This window comes from Numida meleagris, chromosome 3 (assembly GCF_002078875.1).
Source record: "Numida meleagris isolate 19003 breed g44 Domestic line chromosome 3, NumMel1.0, whole genome shotgun sequence".
Taxonomy (NCBI): domain Eukaryota; kingdom Metazoa; phylum Chordata; class Aves; order Galliformes; family Numididae; genus Numida; species Numida meleagris.
Genome location: NC_034411.1, coordinates 22,736,024 through 22,757,955, shown reverse-complemented (window position 1 = coordinate 22,757,955; position 21,932 = coordinate 22,736,024). Strand labels below are relative to the sequence as shown.

The window sequence follows — 21,932 nt, the reverse complement described above, 5'->3', positions numbered from 1 at the left end:
TGAAGCTGCTGCTGTGAGGCTACTGGTTCCCTCATGAGAGGGTTTGGGGAGCTCGGAGTCGAGTTGCTCCTGCTCATTTTTCAACACTCAAATGCCTGAATGTGCATAAAGATTTAGCTCCTTGTTTCCAAAGGTAATGCTGCTGGGTCAGAGGGAAAGCTTTGAACAGGAGTGTAAGAAAGCTTGCACCAGCTGTGCTCACGGAGGCACCGATTTGCTGGATAAATGCAAGGCTCTCAATTCAGAGGCATGTAATACTAGTAGAAGCATATGCAAAATGCAAGAATAAAGCTGTGAGAACCTTCATTTATATATCAGTATTTCCTGAAAAATTCTTTTTGCTTTTTTCCCCTCTTTTCCCCTTTCTTCCTATGATGGCAGGTGCAACTGTCAGATGGCAGACTGCAGCCACTGTCCCCAGAACAAAGGTATTACATTTTTTTGTGTTTTTAGTTTAAATGTAAGAAATACAAAGGAGTGCTGCAGTTTAAAGAGAGAGGAATGCACTCTATGTAGATCATAGATGTTTCTCTTCTAGGAACATCTTTATCTTTGTGCTTTGTGGCTATAAGCTTGTGTGATTTCCATTCCCCATCCCTCCGTAATAAAATCAAATGCTTTGTCTTCGCCCACAAAAAATAAACCAAACCAAAACAAAAAAGGAACCAGGCAGGGGAGCTGTCCATGCTCAACATTGCGTTTTTAAGAGTAGGGATGGTGATGCGTGGTTTGCATTTGTACTTCAGCAGTAGGGACCTTATGTTTTTTTAAGATCTCACCCTTACAGGGTTGAGGTGTCTTCTAGCACTGTTGTCTGCCCTGTGTAGGGACACTGCATCCAAGTGTTTGGCATATGAAGGTCTGTCACAATAGTTCTCATGGGTTCTTGGATTTATCCATACCAAGGGTCACATTTTGACAAGCGTGTTCTACTCAAAACTTTCCTTCTCCCTATCTTGGGAACAACTGATCGAGGTTGTCACCCATGTATTGTAGAACACTCACCCAGTGCTTACCTGTGGCTTCATAAAGGTGTAGCTGTAAAACGTTACTGACTTCCTTGACAAAAAAGAAGCTTCCTCTGCGGTGAAGGGAACATGCCAAACTGATGTCTCTTCTTCTGTTCCATGCTGAAAAAATTAAAAATAGCAATAGTGGCCTGAACAGAGAAACACTTCCTGAGAGAGCTGATGGGAAGAACAAGCTAACATGTTCAGTATGCTTGAAGGAGTTTAAGAGTTTGCCTGCACTGAATGGTCACATGAGGTCTCATGGAGGAGTAAGAACATCTCCTAACTTCAAACAGGTAGCAGTTCATTTTACTTCAGTATTTGACTCTCTTCTCTCCATGTCAATGTTTGCTTGCTTTGCCACGCTTTGCTTCGCTATCAAAACCTGTTCTCCTCGGCGCTGTTTTATGTCACACCCCGTTTTTGTAGAAGCATGCATAATTCTGATAATTTGCAGTCTCACCTAAAAGTGAGAGACGGTGGAGGACAGAACAACATTTGTGCCTCTTTATGTCTCTGCACATTTCAAAAACACCCTACAAAATCATGGCACAAGCTTCTGAATTTTTTCCCCTCGTGTTTGTTTATTGTATCAGAAATATCAGGAACATCAAGTCTTCCTTATTTTCATTTGGCCTACTTAGATGACTAAGGGATGTTTATTGGAAGCATTCCCAGGCTTTAACTGAAGGAGCAGGATTGTTGAATCTTTGACAGCTTTCTTCCAAAGTTGTAGTTCTATAGGTATCAACAAATACTGAATAAAAAATGTGGGTTTGAATTGTTCTGAATAAAGACAACTTGCCCCATCAATCAGTTTTCCAGTGTCATGATATTTTAAAAATTCTCTCTTGATGAGGGAGTACTACAAGAAAGCCAAAGAGCTACTGGAGTTGCACCATCTGTGTCTTTTTGGTTCTAGGTGAGTGATGGGGAATTCTGCCTTTACAGTGATAAAATAAGGGCGTGTGTTTATTGCCCCTTCTGCAAGTGATCCTGTAAAGATGCTTAATGTGGTTATTTGTCACTGAGGCTAAATCCTATATAGGAGTCAAGTAATCTGTCAACTTCCTTCAAGGCAAATACAGAGTCCAAGAAGCAAGGCTATTGTGTGTTTTGTAACCCTGGCCTCTTCTTCTCAGCCACAGTGCATACATTGTATAGTATATCAATCCAGAAGTAGCCCTCCCTCACTTGGGCTGAAAGCCTTTAATTGTCTGTACAGGATGAAGGAGAGAAACCACCACAGCAGCCGCTGCCTAAAGAGGTGGATAGCCTCGCGCCCATCGTCATGCCAGTGTCTGTCCCTGTAAAGCTTCTGTCACCCGAGCCCAGCACGCAGCCCTCTGCCAGCACTGCCACAGTCAAAGACAAGCCTGCCAGCTCTATGTCAGATGATGAGATGCCCGTTCTCGTGAAGATGACTTACTCTCCACCGTGCAGTCCAAAAGTGGCCAACCCCTGCTCATCCTCTGTGAGTGCTGCGTTTCTTGCCGCTAAGTCTGCTGTGTCTGTTAAATCCCTTTGCTTATAGTGCCGTTGTGTTCTAAAATGTCCATGTTTTAGAACATTTTCTAGAATCTTAATGATGCCTAATAAACAAAAAAGGCCGTGGCATCATATAATTTCTTCCTCAGACCTTTGAAAATATTAATTTTACCGAGGAATCAAGACTTCAGCTGAAAATAAGCCATTTGAAATTGGAATGTGATATTCTTTTTATCCCACTAGAACAAAGGGATTTAGTATCTTTTTACTGGTTTTGTTTTTCCTTTTCAGACTGCTTTGTTTTTATGTTATTGCTTAAATTCAGCAGTTTCATTTCTTCCTGTTTTTTAAATCAGATGTATGTGCTTCTCATTTCAGCTGTAAATAGGAAAGCACTGTGCAGTACTTAATGTGTGCTCTGAGCCAATATGAAGCTTGCTGACTGAGTTTTACAATGAAACCATTTTTCCCTTTCTGTCTGCATGCGTTAGATCGAAGGGTTAATCACTGGGAACTCTGACATAGGAAAAATAGTTATGCTTACTGCTTTCGTGTCACTCATAAAGCTGAAATTGTCAGGCAGCACAAGGAACTGATGAGCCCTTGAATGAGATGTGAAAATGCTCTTCATTGTTTTCCTGAAGAGTCCTGGAGCAAGTGGTATTGTTTATTTCCTATTCCAGCGCAGGAATAGATGCTGCTTGTTTCTTTGAATCCATGCTTGCAGACTACATCATGATAAGGGATTAGTGAGGAGTATAAGTACTCTACAGTATTAGCTCTATGATGCAGAAAAATATTCTGGTGAATTTTTTTTTCTCCTCCTCATGAATCTGGTGGCTAGATATGGCTAGACAAGGCAACATGTACAGTCGTGGGTAGCTCTTTATAGTACTTGTGTATTTATCACCCTCTCCTGACCCTTTGTTTGGACATACACATTAATTTAAATACACAGAAAATCTTTTATCCATTCAGATGGAGGTTTTACGCATTAATTTCCATTCTATTCTGGAAGCCAGCATGTCATAGTACTTAGCTTGTAACTCGACAGTGCAGCTTCACTTTTCTATTTCTAGTTTCTGGAGAGGAAAGGGACAGTCTTTTTTGAATTCGTGAGCTCTGAGTGGGAGATTTCTAGAGACACCAGAGTAGGTGGCTTGGGCTTGTGTATTTCTGCAACATTTATAAAGCAACTGTGATTAAATCTACCAGTGTCTGGCTAAATGCACATTCATTCACTCAAAATTATGCTTGCGAGCCTTTGTCATTGCCCAAGCACACTAAATTCTCAGAGTTTCCTCTCTAGATCGTATCTTATATATAAGCAATAGCACTGGGAATATTCTAAGATCAAAAGATCTACAGTTCCCTTTTCTTCTCTAAAGGAATTGTGCTATTGGAGGCTCTCATTTTTTTTTACACTAAAGAATGGGAGCTGTGTTGCATTTGTACTGTGCTTTGAGCTGTCCAGAAAAGTGTTCACAAATTGATGCAATCGATGAAAATCAAACAGTAAAAGGAAGTAAATATTCAGCAAGAGTACAGGATGGTGAGGTGGTAGGTTCAGTCCAGTGAGGACTACATTTGTCAATGTGGGGCAGCAGAGCCTGGGTAGATTCATAAAATCTTGAATAATGGGCACCAGTTCCTGGAGCTTCAGGAAAGTATTGGCGTGATTCTGCTTTGAAAGCCCATGAACGTCCATCTTTCTTTCAATACTCAGTGTTAGTTTGTATTTGTTGTTGTTTTCTTAAATTTAGGAGTTTCCCCCGTTGACCTCTGTTGAACACTGAATGTTCACCACGATGATGGACTGTGTCTGTGGTTATAGGTGACCCTTACCCTCTTGCTATTCTGAATGCTCATTATCTACAAAATTCTCTGTAAAACAGCACTGTATTTTTTTTTTCCTACAAAAGAAAGAATTTTCTGAAACTTAACTTTTGGAGAGCAAAAATGTCAACAGCTGTTGGAGAGGATACAGCCATGATCTAACAGAGAGGACAGGACCTCTGTAATCAAAAACATTTCCACAAGCTGGAATGCGTTAACATAAGGGATAAAGGGTGACACTGCTAATGCTCCTCTAAAATGAGTTTTATTGGGTGAATGTGATTCTCAGGAACCACCCATGGTGTAAAAATATATTTTGTTTAAACATGCATCACAGTCATTTACTTTTATATAGTAATAGTATTTATAAATTATGCAGGCATTCTGGAGTGACTCATCTGGAGTATCTGTCAAAAATTTTCTTCTGCTTTGGAAGTTAATCCTAAGTAAGATCTACAGCCCGAACACCTGAAAGTAGTGTACTTACTGCTGTGATCACCTTCCAGCTTCTGTCTGTTTTTAAAGTATACCCTGTAAACTTTTTTCTTCCTCACCCTCGGGAAATCCAGATTGGTGGATTGCACAATTTCTGTACCTTTTGCTTTCTATTATTTCTGGGGATTTAGTTTTAAATGATTTTTAACATTCAAATTCTAGAGCGTTAGAGTGCCTTAATTTCCCAAATGGGCATCTACTACCCTTTTTTCCTCCAGGAAAAGAGGAAAGAGTTAAGTTTAGGATTTGTTGCAGCTGGACTCTACTCAAACTGATGGGAATGCAGTGATAAGAGATGAAGAATTTGAATTTATTGCATTTTTTTTCTTTCCATACTGCTGAGTGCTGTAGTAATTTCACTGAGCTCATATGTCCTTTCTAGTCTAACAAAATAAATGCACTGGAAAACGTCTTATATAAACTGGGACTAGATAGGGAAGCAACTTCCAATAGCCTGTATGTGTTCAGTGCAAACGGAAGTACCTGAGATGCTGCAATTGAGCTAAAGGATTGCAGCCCTGGGAGGGCTGTTCTTTGCACCTTCAAAAGCTATAGCAGCAGCCTCCCCAAGTCTATGCCTGGGGCTCAGCCCTGCCTTGACCCAGAGGGATCCGTGTGGGAGGGGAAGGCAGTTCTTCCTGACTTTCTTCTCTCCCCTGTGGCTTCTGGGTAGGACCAGCTTCTGTGCTGACCAGAGTGATTGTGGCAGCACCCAAAGAACTGCCCACATTATTGCATTACGTGCAATGCAAACCACATTTAAGCGTAGCTAAGTGTTAAAGTTCTGTATGTTTTCTTTTAGGAAATCAGCAAAAAACCTCATCAAAATGCTGCAAAATTGGAAGAAAACTTCAAACCGTTACCAGACAAGAAGAAGTATCGCCACAGACCTGAACCTCTCTTCATACCTCCTCCTTCCTTCAACTTCAGCACGTCCCACTCTGGTGCCACGCTGTACCAGAGCCAGCTTCGCTCTCCCCGTGTCCTTGGAGACCATCTGCTGGACCGCACACACGAACTCCCCCCCTACACTCCGCCACCGATGCTCAGTCCTGTACGGCACGGGTCTGGTCTCTTCAGCAGTGTTCTCACATCATCTCATAGCACCTCGCACACTCAGCTGCCGCTCACTCCACTGACACCAACTCCACGGGTGCTCCTGTGTCGGTCCAGTAAGTGTTACATTCGGAGCGTGGCAGTACATAGCAAATACTGCTGTGCTCTTTTCTAGTGTTATCATATTGATGATTTTACATGTACATGGCTCATTATGTTACAGTGCAGTAAAAATCCATCTTCGTTCGTTTGTTTGTTTTGCATTGGATTTTGTAGAGGTGGCATTGAAAGCATAAAATGAGTAGAGAAGGCTAACCAGTGAATAAAGCTGTGATTTTTCGGTGGGGTCTGCCTCTAGAAGGACCACATACATAGGGCCATCTGACGTGAAAGGAAAAGATTTGCTTTGAGACATAGGAGTAATTTTCTGATTTTGTTAAATGCTTCGCAAGAAAGGGTGCCTAATCATACTTGATCATGGTCGTAGAAACCCGTACAAGTTAGGACATTTCTGTTACCTATAGCAATTTTGACTGTTTCTGTATCTAAATATTGAGAAAGGGTAATTTTTCCTTAATAGAAAGGAGGAATTTTCCAAGTAGTGAGAAGGTGGCAGCTGCACTCTGAGTCGCGTCAGACATGGTCACCAGGTGCTTGTATATTTTGTTATCATAACAATGCCTTAGAGCTCCCATTGCCATTCTCTCAATTCATTTTTAGCTTTGTAAAATGGGCAGGTTGCTAGTATGAAAACTCAAGGAGCAAGTTAAAAATCTTACTCACTAGACCACCACGTCTGTCTTGTAATCCAGAAAAAGTGAAGCTCATGTCATTTTTCCCCCTCTCCTCTTGGAAGCTGGCAACTTGATTCTGTCCTGTCATCAGAACCACTGACTTTAGAGTCAACAACAGCCAGAAAAACAACAGCCATGTGAGGTATAATTGCATAGCCATGTAAACTTACAGGATACTGACGGAAAACCACCTCTTTTCAGATAGAAACAGGAAAAAAGAACTAAGGTTACGTTTCAGAGAGAAGTGTATGTAGCTGATTTCTGTATTTGCAGTTACAGATCCAAATACCAAAATAAGGATTGCTTTCAAGTACCTAAAACATTGCGTGTGTTCTTTGCATTCAGCCATTTTACTGCCCTGACTAATGCAGACCAGCAGAGCACAGAAAACTTTTAGATGTCATTGATGCTACGACCTTTGAAGTGAACTTGTTTTAACCTCCCAGCTGTTTCTTAATCCCATGTATTGTGCCTGATTGCTCTTTTACATGAGAGATATACCTGATTATGCAGGAACAAGGTAATTTTGAGCCAAACACATCTCAGGTGTTGCTGACTATCTCAGATGTACCCTGATGTCTGACTCTGCAGGATGTTAATAGGAACGTGGCAATATAGTCTGGGAGGTGGAGCATCAGTAGGGATACAGTTGTTACCAAAATACTTTGTAAACTCAGGAATTCTGTTCTGTTTCAGATAGTATTGATGGAAGCGTAATTCCAGTGACACCTGGGCCGGGCGAACAGACTGTTGAACCGTAAGAAAAACAATGTTGCTTTTGTCTTTGCTTTTGTAGACTAGCTTCAGCCTAGGATGCGTGTGTGAAATATTTTGGACCAAGCAGGTAGTGTTCAGCTGCCTGAAATCATGTTGGACTGGATGTGTTTAAGGGTACTACTGCATGGTGGAGCAGTGTGTGTGGGAGATATGGATGTCCTCATTCTAAAATGCTAGGAGAGGTGTAGTGGGAGCTGCTGAAGGTGGAGAACTCTTGGTAATGTCTTGGGAAAGGGACACAAGAATGCGTGCTCCTCCACTACTTTTGCTTTTATATATATACTGCCTCTGGAGCTTTGGAGGGAGATGTTGTCTAGTGGGTTCCTTGGGCAGTCTGCAAACAATGTTGCCCTCCTGGCAATAGCATCTTTCTGCTCTTTACCACAGAGTCATTCTCTTTGGAACAGAAAGTTAGTGTTTTCCTGCATCTAGCCTTTTTGCTAGGCAGTATGTGCATAGGCTTGCTCGGGTTATCTGTAAGGTACAATGTCTCGATATAGTTTAAATCATGCATTGAAATTTTAGTTTCCTCCCAAGAGATCAGTTTTCACTCAGACTCAAAATACTTCTACAATTCAGAGTAAAGCACTACATAAAGCAATCTGACACAATTTCCTGCCACTCCAGTATAATAAAAGTTTTTTGGGGATCAAAGTGAACACTAATGCAACTTATGTTTTTTCTGCACATTGTGTAGTTGAATACCTACTTGCTTGTTTGTTATTACAGACGAATCAATATTGGGTCCAGGTTCCAGGCTGATATTCCTGAGCTGCAGGACAAATTGCTAATGGAGAAAGATGTGCACAAGGCTACTCTGGTTTGGAAACCGTGGCCAGAACTGGAGAACAAAGTCTTCCAACAAAGAGGTACGATGACTTGCTGGTTTAGAAGCTCATACATCACCTTGTGCCTGCTGAAGAAATTCCCACTGATTTTTCATTTGTATACTGTACAAAACATTCAAGAGAGCATTAATTACTGAAAATGCAGAGCAAGAGACCAGAACTGCATATTACAGATTCAGAGTAACATAGGTCTTTAAAGTGAAGTGTGGATGAAGTGTTCTCTGGTAGCCAGCAGGCAAAGGTCATTGTGCTGAGGTTTTTGGGCAAAGAACTGCTTGATAAGGGCAGAGATCACAGATGAGAGGCAGCTGGTGGCTCCTGGGCTTGTCCTGTGACCGTAACATAGATAAAATTTGATCGTCTTAATGACTCCTTCTAGACCTGAGCCAAGTTTATTCCTGCTTTGAGTGCAGTTCATTTCTCTTCCTCTGCCCTGGTCGGAATCTTCTTGGTGCAGCAACATCACTGGCCATATATACCTGTGCAAGCCACTGCTCACAGCCAGACCTCTGCCTCTGGCTCTATAGTACCCCATCGCACTCTAGGGATGCACTCTGCAAATCCAGGCACATCCTCTCCTCGGAGAGTGATCCTGAAACCAGGAGATAGTTGCTGGGGAGGGAGAATATGAAAGCTGCTGCCCTGAACTACATTGTCTGTGAGTGACATTGCAGGATCCTTGTCTCAGATTGTTTAACTGACAGGTACTGTATTGGCAATAACATGTGGACTTGTTTCTGACAGTGGAAGACCTCTTAAATATGAGCTGTTCCAGTGTGTTACCTGGTGGAGGAACTAACTCAGAATATGCTTTGCACTCTCTCTTTGAGGCAAAAGGAGATATTATGGTAAGATAAGCTGAAAAGGGAGAGATTCTCCTCTCTGCAGATAAGTTAGCATGCTTTATTAAATGGATTTAGATACGGTTATATAAAAAAGAGATTTCAGATTGATTAGCAGTGATGCTTTAAACATCCTGTAACATTTTTGGGGAATGACTTTTCCCTTTTATTCTTTAATAAATTTAAATTTCAAAGCACTGCCTCTCTGAAGGCTTACTGTATATTTCAGATAGATAAGATTACTTAGTTTATAGCCTTGGGGCTTTGAATGTCTCCCAGTGCTTTCTCCAGACCTGATATTTCACAAGCTTTGTATTTGGTCACAGGGAGCTCAGTCCTCTTTTAGCCCTTAAAAAAAATCCACTTTTTGTTGCAGCAATCACGTCTACTTATTTGTTCAGAACTGCGAGGTAATTGCATACAGTTCTCATATAAATAATGTATTTCAAATGTTTGCATTAGCTTTGTGATGGGAACATTACTAACAAAGGCTAAACCTCTGTTTTGCCCAGTGTTCGGGAAAGACAAGGCCTTGCCCCAGCTTCCGGAAAGCCAGTTTAAAACAAAATACAGCAGAACACAGGGCTGGAATGAATCTCACAAGACTGACTGAAACAGTGTTCTTTAGCTCGCATCTCAGTTTCTTCAGGCTCCATTAGGTGTACCTGAGGGCTCTGAGACAGGTGACTGAGCTCACTGTCGGGAACTGAAACTTACTATATGGGGGTACGCATTGTCAGGGATAAAAAACAGGAATCCCCCTGATTTTTCCTGATCCGAACGAGAATTAACTGTTCTTGATGTCATTCTTAGCAAATGTTGACTTAAGCAGATGTTCTAAAATAAAACTACCAAATCAGCCATTAAATATTAGTATTAATTTTATCAAATTAAACACTATAATTGCATTGGTTTGTGGCAAACAGAAGGGAGGGAATTGCTGGAAGTTGCTAAGTAATAGCCACATTTGTGCTAATTAAGGATAGACAAGTGTGCACAAGTTGCTCTTACATGAGCTACAGCGTTAATGGGCTTTGGGATAATTTGTTGTGATTTTTTTTATGACCAAAAAAAAAAGGCAAAATGATTTCATATTATCCTACCAAACAGACTCCTAAATACAAATGTATGCAGCAACTGACTGCTTTTGCTAATTGTTTTTTTTTCTCTGCTTATTCATTTAGGTTACTCTCGAGAAGCTGCTGTTGAGGAAGCCAGTGAGATTGAAGTGTCATCCTTTGGCAAATTACCACTATGCTGGTACGTTTCCTTGCGATCTCTGTATCTGCTCTGCATCCAGAGCCCAAGGCTGACATCCCAGACTGGTGTGTGGGATCCCGCTGCACTCTCTGCTGTCTGCTGCTGGGATGGCAGCCTCTAATAGAGGGTGATGTGGACAGTGCTTAGTGGTACTTCCAGAACCTTTTGCTTACAAGTTCGACAGTTTTGCCCCACTAACGATGTACAGAAACCCTCTATTCATGTTTCTGTGCAGGGTTGTGCAGATTTAAAACTTCCTTGAATATTTCTTTTTCTTTTAACTTAAATGTAATATGTTGATCTTCTTTTAAAACTGCTACTATTCATAGATTATTGATTTACAAGCAATAAGGTTTTCCTCCTCTGGTGGTGAAACGTCTGCTGTAATGCCTTTCTCTTCTGATGTGGTGGTGCATAATAAGTGAACGTGATAATCCATTGAAAGAGACAGCACTATAACTCTCTTGTGTCTTAGTGCTCAATACAGAGCCTCTTTTTGCATGGATCTAGCCTAAAAGAAACAGGTTTGGAATGGTGTCAACCTTAACAAACACAGCAAGAATCTCATTTTGGTTATGGAGCAGAAGTGCTCTGTGGAATACACAGAGTGATGTTGTCATCACCTAAGCATAGCTCAAAGTAGCAAATGTCTCTCCTCTGCAGACATCCATGTTATTGCTCAAGGCTTTGTAGTGCCTGACGACTACTTTGATGCATGGAGTTTTACATAAGGGACTTATGACTTTATCACCAGTTTAGGCTCTGGAAATAAACCAAGAATCTTCTGGTAGTCAGTCAATCTCAATGTTCAGGGTCATATGTTCATTTCCAGTTATACTCATTGTATCACTTAAGCATAGAATCAAGTTACTTGCTGACTGTAGCAGCTCACTGCGGAGATTCCTAAGTAACGAGGACTCTTTTGTAACAAACTCCTAGCCAGGGCCTGAGGCAAGAACAGAAATGTGTCTGATGGTGGCTAATCACAAGAATGAATGAAGGTGAAGATCGGATTTGATTCTTAGCTGGGGGAGATGCCTTGTGCCTTTGAAAACAACTCCATTGCAGTCCAAAGGATGGACATGGGACTGGATGGAGGAAGATGTCAGCCAGGAGCTGTAACCAGAGTACCTGGGGGTTCTTGACTGAAGAGGTAACACCAAAGCATATGTGAGGTGGTCCAGGGGAGGAAACCAGGGAGATGAAGAGAGATCCCAGCAGCCTCATCATCAGTGAGAGTTTCAATTGGCTGAGCAGATGAGAAATTTCTGCTTGTGTGGCAGAGGAGAGATAGTCTTTGCTGAAGCAAATTCACAATAGTTTTAATACGTGTATTATTGTGGTGCTGGGAGGAGCTAGGAAACATCATTTTGTTTCATCTTTCACATGAGAAGATGCTGATACTTGTACCTAGCACTGAGACCTGCGGACATTAGAGTAACTCTGCTTCTTAGGGAGGAAAAGAAATTGTCTGCATATTGCAGCCGAACAAAATCTCACCAGTGTGGATTTAAGCAACAGAAAATAACAAGACGAAGCGTTACTTAATAATGCTCTTGAATGCAGCATGTGATTGCAGCTTACATTGACAGCTATGTTCTAGCGCCGTGTAGCTCTTGAATTATAGTCTTTGTGGTTGATAAGCAGCCACTCGAGGCATATGGGAATTTCTCAAAATCTAATGTGTGAATACTTTAATATAACTTCAAGTGGTATTTGTTTCAGTTAACTCTTTGGGCTTCCTGCTCTGCATTCAGAAGTAACAGCTATCAGGAACAGCTACAATTTAAGGTGGAGTAGACCACAATAGAGCACGGCAGCGAACTGACGATCAACTGATACCACAGACAGAAAAGATCCAGACTCAGCATTGCCCTTAGACAAGGATGCAAGTGATAGCTTGTCCTTGAAACCTGTTGGTTTGTGAGAGGAAGTTGTAAAACTTCAGACCTTTCTGCTCATCAAGAGAGTGGGGCATGTTGACTGTAGGCTGCTTGAAAGAACACCCTAATCTCTTCATCCTAATCCTTTGCTATCTGCTGGAGAAGAGAAGACTCTGGGGAGACCTCATTGTGGCTTTCCAGTACTTAAAGGGAACTTATAAACAGGAGGGAGACCAACTGTTTCCATGGTTTGATAGTTGTAGAATAAAGGGGAATGCTTTTAAACTAAAAGAGGGAAGATTTAGATTAGATATTAGGAGGGCATTTTTTACTCACAGGGTAGTGATGCAGAGGAACAGGTTGCCCAGAGAAGTTGTGGATGCCCCATCCTTGGAGGCATTCAAGGCCAGGTTGGATGGGACCCTGGGCAGCCTAATCTAGTGGCTGGCAACCCTGCCCATAGTGGGGGACTGGAAGTAAGTGGGCTTTAAGGTCTCTTCCAACTCAAACCATTCTACTATTCCATGATTCTGTGATTTGTCAGGATGGTGTATTAGGGGAGAGGGAGCACGTACCTAATACAAGAGCAATACTTTTTTAGATGCTTGATTTGTTTCTCATTTGAGCAGTGGAATTTCTCAGGTCTGAAGTTCTCTTGCAGTAAGAATGGCAGGAGAGGTGATCTCTGAAATAATGTGCTTCAGGCAGTCTGAAAACTTCTGATAGATGCTATAGTGTGTGGATCAGACCCAGCATATGCTGAATGTAATAGATTTGATCTGCCTCTCAAGGGGAGCTCCCTGAGTGGAGGTGTAGTTCCCTTGAAACCCACAGATTGGACCAGAAGCCCCCAGATCCTTAGAAGATATTTTTGTAAGTTAATCAGAGCAAAAACAGTATTTTAACATGGCAGAAACGCATAATAAATGTTTAAGCATAAAGATCAGCTTTAAAATTTGATCTGTATTCCAAAGTCCAAAATTCTTTCTTGCTGCATTGCAGATTTCTCTATACACGTTCTGTATGTCTCCCTCAAGCTAACAAGAGCAAAAGTGGTTTCCCAGCAACCAGAGTTAAAAACAGCTTTTCTTCTGTTTCTTTTCCTAACGCAGGATTTATTCTATTAATTAGGTTACTTCCAATTAACCCTCATAATCTTAAACGGGTCTCTGCTAATACCATAGCTATTGGGGAAAATCTGTAAAGCCTGAATTTTCCATTGTTGTACAATAGAATAAGTTCAAAGAAGTGATTTTTATCGTTATTATTATTATTATTTTAGGAGGGTGGGGAGAGAGCTGGAGAGGTTTTCTGAAAACTAAAATCCATCCTTGGCTGTTGCCAAGCTTTTTAAAATGTCATTTCGGCATAGTAGAATAGGTTTCTGGACTGAATCAGTGCATTAACCCCTTCTCAAAGGGAGAGTAAAAGCAGGTGGTGTAGAAAGGGAACAACACTGGTTCAGGAAGGGAAAGACAGCAAGGCAGTGTGTCAGCAGAAAGATCTTTGGGTGATAACAGAATAAATACAATTTTCTGCTTGAAGCCAGTGCTTTTTTTCTGACCCTTAGACAGAGAGCTTTACTGTAAATCTCTGTGGAAATAGCTAATGCATGCTTATAGCCAGTACTGGAAAAGTGTACAGAAAGCAGGTTGCAGAAAAGTTAATTTTGTAGTTTTCAGTATATAACAGAGTGGTGAGATACTGTCTCTGGGCTTGTGAGCCTGGGAATTGACACTGAAAAGCAAAACATTTGCAGTTAATGAAAAATGTGTACATTATTAGACTTAACTTGCAGAGTTGAATACCACTCATGGTGGCAAGCCCAAGTTGAGTTCAATGCAGAGGCAAGCATTTCTATGCAGAATGGTAATGCTGACAGGAATATTGGGGATTTATTTTAATGATAAAAGTTTCACATACTCTCAGACAGACCGTAGCAGAATCTTCTCAGAGTCATTTCAAAGGCATCTGCTTTATGGCTTCTTGTATATCCTTCTTTTAATGTATGTGATGCCTATTCTTACAATCAAGACACTGGTATTTGATGCAGTAGAGCAATTCTGTGTTCCTTCTGTTTGACTGATACTGAGGAAGCACAAATTCATTTCAATTTAAATGTTGATTTTGCATTTTCATGGGCAGTTAGGCCGGTGAAGCAAACAGAATAATAATATTTGAAAGCTTTATATACAGCTTCCATTAACTGGTCAGGAAGCACTTTGCATGATTTTCATACTGCTATACCTTCTCTGTCTACTTGTGGCCTCAATCACAAAGAATTTGTGTCTTACCTCAAGCCATACAAGTGAAAAGCTGCAAAGGGATTTTTTGAGCGTTAGTGTCTGGAGAATTAAACAATAGATGGAATTCTGTGTAGCTGAAGATAAAGTGGTATATGCAGAAAGAGGCAGTACAAGCATTACGTCTGAAATGATGAGCTCTGTGGTGATATTTGTCCACTGGAAAGAGACCTTGGGATTACGATGGTAGTTCTGTGAAAACGTCAGCTTTGTGTTTTAGAGCAGCTTAAAGAAAAAAACCCACAAGTCAAATGTTAAGAAACTAGAGAACATGGTGATGCCACTGTGCAAGTCTGCAGCTTGAGTATTATCTGCCCTTCTGGTCCCTTCATCTCTAAAGGAACACTTTAGTACTGAAAAGTGTTCAGAGAGGGACAACAGTCATGACCGATGGTGTAGAAGTGACTTGGGCTTATTAGTCTGTAGAGGGGGAAAAAAATAAAGTGACGGAAGGGACATGCAATCCCAAATAGCATGGAGGTGATGGCAGAGAATGGGTTCATTTTCTCTTCCACTTGAAGAAGGAGCAGTCATCCAGTGAAGCTACTTGGGAGCTAGGAATCAAAGAAACGGAGGTGGTTTCTTCATGCAGAAGGTCTACGGATCTGCAGAACTCCTTGGTAAAGGCTATTGTGGTGGTAAGAGATCTAATTAATTGGAAAGAAGATTGCATCAGCACTCAGAAGGATGGTTATGAAATAAGCAAATTGCAACAGATTCAAGAATTCCCCTGAACTGCGAGTGGTCAGAGGCTAGGAGAAGTTAGGGAGAGGCGTTCTATTGGCTTGCCCTGATTTTACTGTTTCCTTGGCAACTGCCTGTGACTGCTGCTGGAGACAGAGCGCTGGTTAGGTGGACTTGAAGGCTGAGTCAGTGCAGCCATACTTGCATTTGGGTAGCAGCAGTCGCAAGCATGTGCTTGAGGTTTCCCACTTTTGTTCTAGGCGCTACATCAGCATTAAGGTGGTAGGTTTTTATTGCTTGTAATGAATTCAGTGTGTGTGTTGTTTTTTTTAAGGCTCTGACAAATGGACACACCAAGAAAGGAGGCTGTTCAAAGAGGCGTTGTCCACCTACAGCAAAGATTTTATATTTGTACAGAAAATGGTAAGGTTGTTTCTGTTCTACCAACTCTTTCGTCCATTTGCTGCATTCCGTTCCCCTTCAGTTTCCCTCCAGTGACAGACCAGTTTATTGCAGGCATAGAACCAGTAGCAGATAGAAGGATGCCGTAAGGAGTGGCATATTCCATTTGACTTACTTCTTTATGCAACTGCATAAAAATAATCTGTTCCTCTTGTTATTATATGTAAAAGCTGGCACATCTGAAATCCAAGTCATGGCATTGTGAGTGTGGGACACACGTGGTGACCGACTAATGCCTTTGTGTTCTCCAGTGGTTTGTTGATGGTTACCTGTGTCACAGACGTTGTGCCTTGCACCGGAAGGGCTTGAAACAAGTTCATAAAGTGAGGTTGTGTTTGAGCTTAATTTTCTGTTCTGTCACAAAGCGAAAAGGACAAACTGTGTGTGTCACATGGCTGAATCAAATACCTGGGTTGTTAGCTAACATGTTGGAAAACATTCGGGTTTTTGAAAATCAGATCTTAATTCTTGCTGATACTGTATTCGTGAGCTGTAAGTGTACATCCTCAGTCATTATCCAGCTAGAGTCTGGAGAGTTCCAGGGAAGTGTACTGGAGGTGAAACAGTCAACACAAATTTGACCGAAAAACAATAATTAAAAAAATTATTCTGCAAGAGTATTTTTGTTGTATTTGAATTGTCTTTATTTCTCCGTTTGAATGTTTGGTAAATAAAAGCTACCTTGCGGAATATATTAAAGTTCTGTTGAATTAAAATGAAAATTTGAGATTGAACTATTTCTGCAATTACTTAACTACAGGTTAAGTCTAAGACGGTTGCACAATGTGTGGAATACTACTATACCTGGAAGAAAATCCTGCGCTGGGGACGGAAACACAGAACACGTTTAGAGAAGAAAAGAGAGGAATGCATGGTAAATCTAGAAGAAATAATATAAATGTAACACTTGATCATTTTGACGTTCATCTTGTTTCAAGCAGAAAGTTAAGCTAGATGACATAGGTCTCTTCTGACCTACATTATTCCATAATTCTAAATTATATTCTGTATGAGCATTCTGTTACCTCAGCTACACCAAGGTTTTGTGTTCCTGGACTGCAGTGGGATAAAAGGGTATTGACCAGTGCATTGTCTAACTCTCGTTCAACAATTATGGCTTTGCTACTGGTTAAATAGATAATCATCTATAAATCAGTCCTCTGTGTATGCATGTGTGACTACGCATGCCTAAAGAATGCTCAGCCACTGTGATAAAACTAGCATTTATACAGACTGGCAATGAATTCTTAGTGTTCAAGGTCTGAATTACAGCTACTCTGAGCATTCTTAAGGGGTATGTTTGATTTTTTTTTAAAGTAAATAATTTAATTCAACCATGAATATAGTGTACATCGCCATCCTAAAAGTGGGGGGGAGTATTGCACCTTGGTATCTGTAGGCTTCTGGAGCCACAGCTCTGTACTACAGTTGGAGGGCATTTTAAGTGCAGCGGTGAAGCTTCATTACCTGTAATTTATCCGCAAAGGAGAGGTAGCTCTAGTGAGACCAGAATTTCAGCCATAGTGGGGAAAAACACTGAACCCTGGAAGCAGACTTGGCTATGTACTGCTATCCACTAGTGTCTGTGATTCACCATATTCCTAGTATTTCTTAAATACTCCATCTATTTCAGACAAGTGGAGAAGAGGAAGTGTTAGAGGAAGATGATGAGATTGAAGAAGACAGAAAGGAAGAAAGGGAAATGCAGAAGTCTCCTGACCCACCAGCTATCCCTCTTGTTGGACCTATAGACCTGCCTACTCTTCAGAGTCTTTCACTTTCTTCATCCTCTTTCATCTGTGAAATGCCAAACTGTGGTGCTGTACGTGTGTTTGATATCTTTAAATAGTAGCAGGGGCTTCATATCTTAACGTACAGTGATTTTTGGAAATCAGATGTTTAGGCTATTTCTAGCCAGTGGTACCTCCTGAATATCTTTGGGCAATTGATTTTGTCTGCTTTGAAATCCCATATCATTCAGTACAGGTAATATGCTGATCTGTACATAAAATTGTACGATGTAGGGATGAGAAGTGCTATATAGTAACAGCCCTGATGACCTTTTTATTAAACAACTATAATAATTAGAGAGCTCACTGGTTCTCTTTTATTATGACTAAGTTTGTTTAATTCTAATGGGAAATAGCTGAGAGCAAGCAACATTTGAACAGGAAAATTGTTTGTGTGCGTATCTGACATGTACAGCTGTTTTTTATAATATGCATTCAGTATACTTCTTTATGCAGTTCCTGTTCCAATGCAGTCTTCCTCAATTTTTATGTTTAATTCTCTCCACTCTACTCCCCATCAGGTGTTCAGTTCCCGACAAGCACTAAATGGCCACGCTCGCATTCATGGAGGTACAAATCAGGTGACAAAGCCACGATGCACCATTGCAGGCACTAAGCAGAAATCTGGTACGCAGAGCGGGTACTGCTCCATCAAGAGTTCACCTGCCCACAGCACAACAAGTGGTGAGACAGACCCAACAACGATTTTTCCTTGTAAGGAGTGTGGCAAGTAAGTGAATATAACTGTCTGCAGTACTGCACCACATTTGTGTATTTACATTTCAAATGAATAGTGTTGTAACAAAATATTTATTTTGCTCTCCTGGTCTCAAAAGAGCAGTTTCCCCCTAAGAGGTTGTGTTCTCTTAGGAAATTCTGCGGAGGTTTTGCATGACAATTTGGAGGTTTGCATGACAGTTTGGATGCCTCCCCTGCAGCATTTAATCTAATATTCCTGAATTTACTTCTCTGCTAGAGTTGCTATGTGTGACACTCCAGTTTCCTGCTTCATTGCAGACTTGCATGGCATGGCTGTGGGTAACTTTCTCTATTTCTTTGCCTGAGTTTGTCCATTCTAATGTGAGATACCATTCACTTTCTGCCTTTTGTGTAAGAATGCAGTGAAGCTAAGCTCAGGCAGAATTAGGATGTGCATAGATACTGCAGCAATTGCGGGGACTGCAAAATAGCTTCAGCAGAGTCAGAGTAGGCCATTTTGATGCTGACAGGATGTACAAATCTGGTAGTCTGTCCCTGAAATTCTCACCATGGAATTGCAGATTTCTATTTCAGGACAAGGAGGCAAATGTACTGATAGGTTGTTGAGTGTTTTTTGGCTCCCTTCATCAAAAGCAATGTACTTTTATCTGATTTTTTTTTCTTTAAAATTTTAGAGTATTTTTCAAAATCAAAAGCCGCAATGCTCATATGAAGACACACAGACAACAAGAAGAACAGCAAAGGCAGAAGGCTCAGAAAGCTGCAGTGGCAGCAGAAATGGCAGCCACTATTGTGAGAACTACTGGGCCAGCTGGGCATAGTTTGATCCCTCTGGATCATATGAGTTTGGTTAAACATGTTGGAAACGTTGGTGACATTGACGACGATGTTGTTCAGGAGTTAGGTGGTGTCATGGAAGAGAATGAAGTCATGGATGCTGACCTTTTATTGGATGATGAAGATGCAGATCTACTGCAGGATGATGCTGAGTTGTAAATAAAGTTGTTTGATAAAGACAGCTACTGAGCACACCATCAGTCAGGGAACCTGGACTGTTCGTTTATTTCCCACTGATTGTAAACTACCTGATGAAAAATGATAATTCTTTTATCCAGGTCCAAAAAAGAAATATGCTTTTTTCCCTTTTTTATTAATTTGTGTTTTGGGGGGGGGAAATAAATACTTGGTACAAATATTCTTATAAGGTGTTTTATCTGGGCTTATTTTGCTGGTATCTTCCAAGGCCACCAATCGGAGAAGTTCACTGTTCTGCTGTCATTTCCCTTGGTAGGATCTTTAGTCTTTAACTCTTCTAAGTTTCACTTTCTCCCATTTACAAGGATATCTTCACATACTTCTGTTGGACTTTTTTTTTTTTTTTTTGTCTGCACTGGATCACTTCCAGCATCTTCTAGAAACTAAATGTCGTCTTTATTAAGGAGATGATTATGTTCTTTTTCTTTGTGCTGTCATTTTAAGGGAAGTAGAGAAAAAAAATCTGCTTTAACTGTGAAATAAATACAGGAGTGACTGTATCATCTTTAGTATCACAGTACTTTTTCAGTTCTGTCTTGCCTTAATGCATATATGTTAGGCAGTTCATAAAAGCTTTGGTTACAATGTACATTTTAGAGCTTCATTTCTAACAGGACTTTGATCTGCTGATTTTAAAATGACCTAATTCAAGGATTGAAGAAAGATGGTTGTGCTGTGGTTCACATCATCTGATGGGAACACTGAATCAAGAACACTGCCTTGGCAATCAGATTGCACTGGAAATATATTTTGATGTGACAATAAATCACACTGTTGAATAGCCATCTCAGTGATTTTAGGAATGTATTTTTGAGCAATGCAGGAGCTTATTCTCTTAATACGCAAATACAGGGAGACATTCTCGGCAGCGGAACAGAGATTGATGGAGAATATGCCTTCAGCATATGTTAGTTATTATTCCTACGCATGAAATGTTGTTCTTGTGCCATTTTCAGTCTTCCTCATTACATCAAATTCAAATGTTGTTTACTTCGTAAAACATACTCCAAAGGTGAGATGATGTTGCTGTTTAATTACTGTTTCTCCTCCTTCAGGCTCAGATCTACCTGCCTGATGTCAAAATCCACTTATATAAATTTGGATTTGGTTTTATACTTCAATAAAATCTCAAAAGAATTGTACCCTACAAAATCTTTAGCAAATCTAGAACCACAGGAAGAATTTGCGTTAGGTTGAGTGGACCTTTAATTACAGAACAAGAGCACTGATTTTTGAACTTTCACAGGTAGTAGCACTGATTTTCTTGTGAGTCTTGCACAGTGGAGGAGTGTTGCTAATTTTGTAAAATATTTTGTAAGACTGATTTCAGATCTTCCAGTTTCCAGTTTTTTTATGGGTGGGGTTTTGGTTTTTTTGTTGAGGTCTTTTTGCCACATTTCTAACATTTTAAGTGGACCCTGAGAGATGGAGGATCTTGTTTTTTACTGTCTGTCTTTTTTGTGAAACTATGCAAAATGAGGGTAAACCACAGTACTTTTGTATAGGAGTACTGGACCACAATTTCAAAACCAGTGGGACTCACTAGCAGAGAGGTGACTTCTCTGTCAAAGCCAAATACACAAATCCAAATGGCCTGAAGTTTTTACTTCAAGTCAGATGTTCTGATAGTAAAGAACAACCCTTCAGGAGAACAGCAGTCACTTCTCAGTTTCAAGTTAGTGAAGTTCCTGTCTATGTGGTTTGCTCTAGTTGTCTTTGGGGTTCAGAGACTTTTTAGTTAGTTTTGACCAGAGGGTGGGATTTTGTTCCCATTGCTACGGAATGGATGATGTTCTCAATCGCTGTGCCTGTGTGTCTCAGGAGATGAGGCACCAGCCTTCTTTCCTTTCCTGAACTATCTGTCAGCATGCTCCCAAACAATTCTGCCCATGCTGTGACACATCATTTTCACAGGGCCCGTGCAGCCCAGGTTCAGCTGGCTGAGTGCTCAGCTGTATGCTGCCAACTAAATCTCCTGATTGTGAATCTTGTAGTCTGCACAAGTCTTAGTGTTTGCAAAGTGGAAGCTTTTGTGAGCTGTGACTTGGGTTGGCCTCTAGGGACCTGTGGCACAAACAATACAGTAGAGCCTGCTTTCTCTTCCAAACCTGTACTGTTTTGAATTTCAAGGACCTTTCTGAGAAAGGCTGCTACCTGGAAAAATGGAAACGTTTTCAGGTTCCCGTCTTGGTGGTGGGAAGAAAGCTGTGTGTAAGCAAAATGGTCATGGAAGTCGGTGAGAGTTCTGCTTGAAGAACGGAGTGAAGTACAGTAGGAACCTGTGGGCTCCATTCTGAAGAGCAGCTCTGTGCTAAAGAACATACAGTGAAACCTTTCTAGCAACAGCTGGGCAGGTACCTGTGCTACACCTGGTGTGGATATATAAATACACGCGTATATATGCCTGGTTCTGTAATACCAATCGGGTGCCGTTATACTGTACAGCCAAGACGATCGTACAACAACCAAAGAAACCATTCGCAAACAAGCGTATTTCTTAAGCAGTACACAGTTTAGGCCTCCTCCGACATGGACTTCCCCAGGTGTGGCACTGGCTGATATTAAACAGATGTTGTTCTCTTTGTACATATGTCGGACAGTTTTGTTTCAGACAAGCTGTTTTCTTACTGATGGTTGATGATGGAAAAC

The 21,932-nt window shown here is 40.9% G+C and overlaps 1 protein-coding gene across 5 annotated transcripts in view; it reads left to right on the top strand.

The window, feature by feature from the left end:
- Window positions 1–20,062, top strand: part of TRERF1 (transcriptional regulating factor 1) — a 100,462-nt gene extending 80,400 nt beyond the window's left edge. For 4 of the 5 annotated variants that reach the window (XM_021389421.1, XM_021389422.1, XM_021389423.1 and 1 more), the window contains 13 exons: window positions 382–428; window positions 1,150–1,306; window positions 2,236–2,484; window positions 5,632–6,001; window positions 7,376–7,436; window positions 8,186–8,325; window positions 9,049–9,152; window positions 10,331–10,406; window positions 15,611–15,699; window positions 16,499–16,612; window positions 17,372–17,560; window positions 18,050–18,258; window positions 18,923–20,062. In XM_021389421.1, coding sequence (XP_021245096.1) covers window positions 382–428; window positions 1,150–1,306; window positions 2,236–2,484; window positions 5,632–6,001; window positions 7,376–7,436; window positions 8,186–8,325; window positions 9,049–9,152; window positions 10,331–10,406; window positions 15,611–15,699; window positions 16,499–16,612; window positions 17,372–17,560; window positions 18,050–18,258; window positions 18,923–19,244 — 2,127 coding nt within the window. In that variant the 3' untranslated portion in view covers window positions 19,245–20,062. The remainder of the gene's footprint in view (window positions 1–381; window positions 429–1,149; window positions 1,307–2,235; window positions 2,485–5,631; window positions 6,002–7,375; window positions 7,437–8,185; window positions 8,326–9,048; window positions 9,153–10,330; window positions 10,407–15,610; window positions 15,700–16,498; window positions 16,613–17,371; window positions 17,561–18,049; window positions 18,259–18,922) is intronic. The other variant, XM_021389425.1, reaches the window with a different exon arrangement.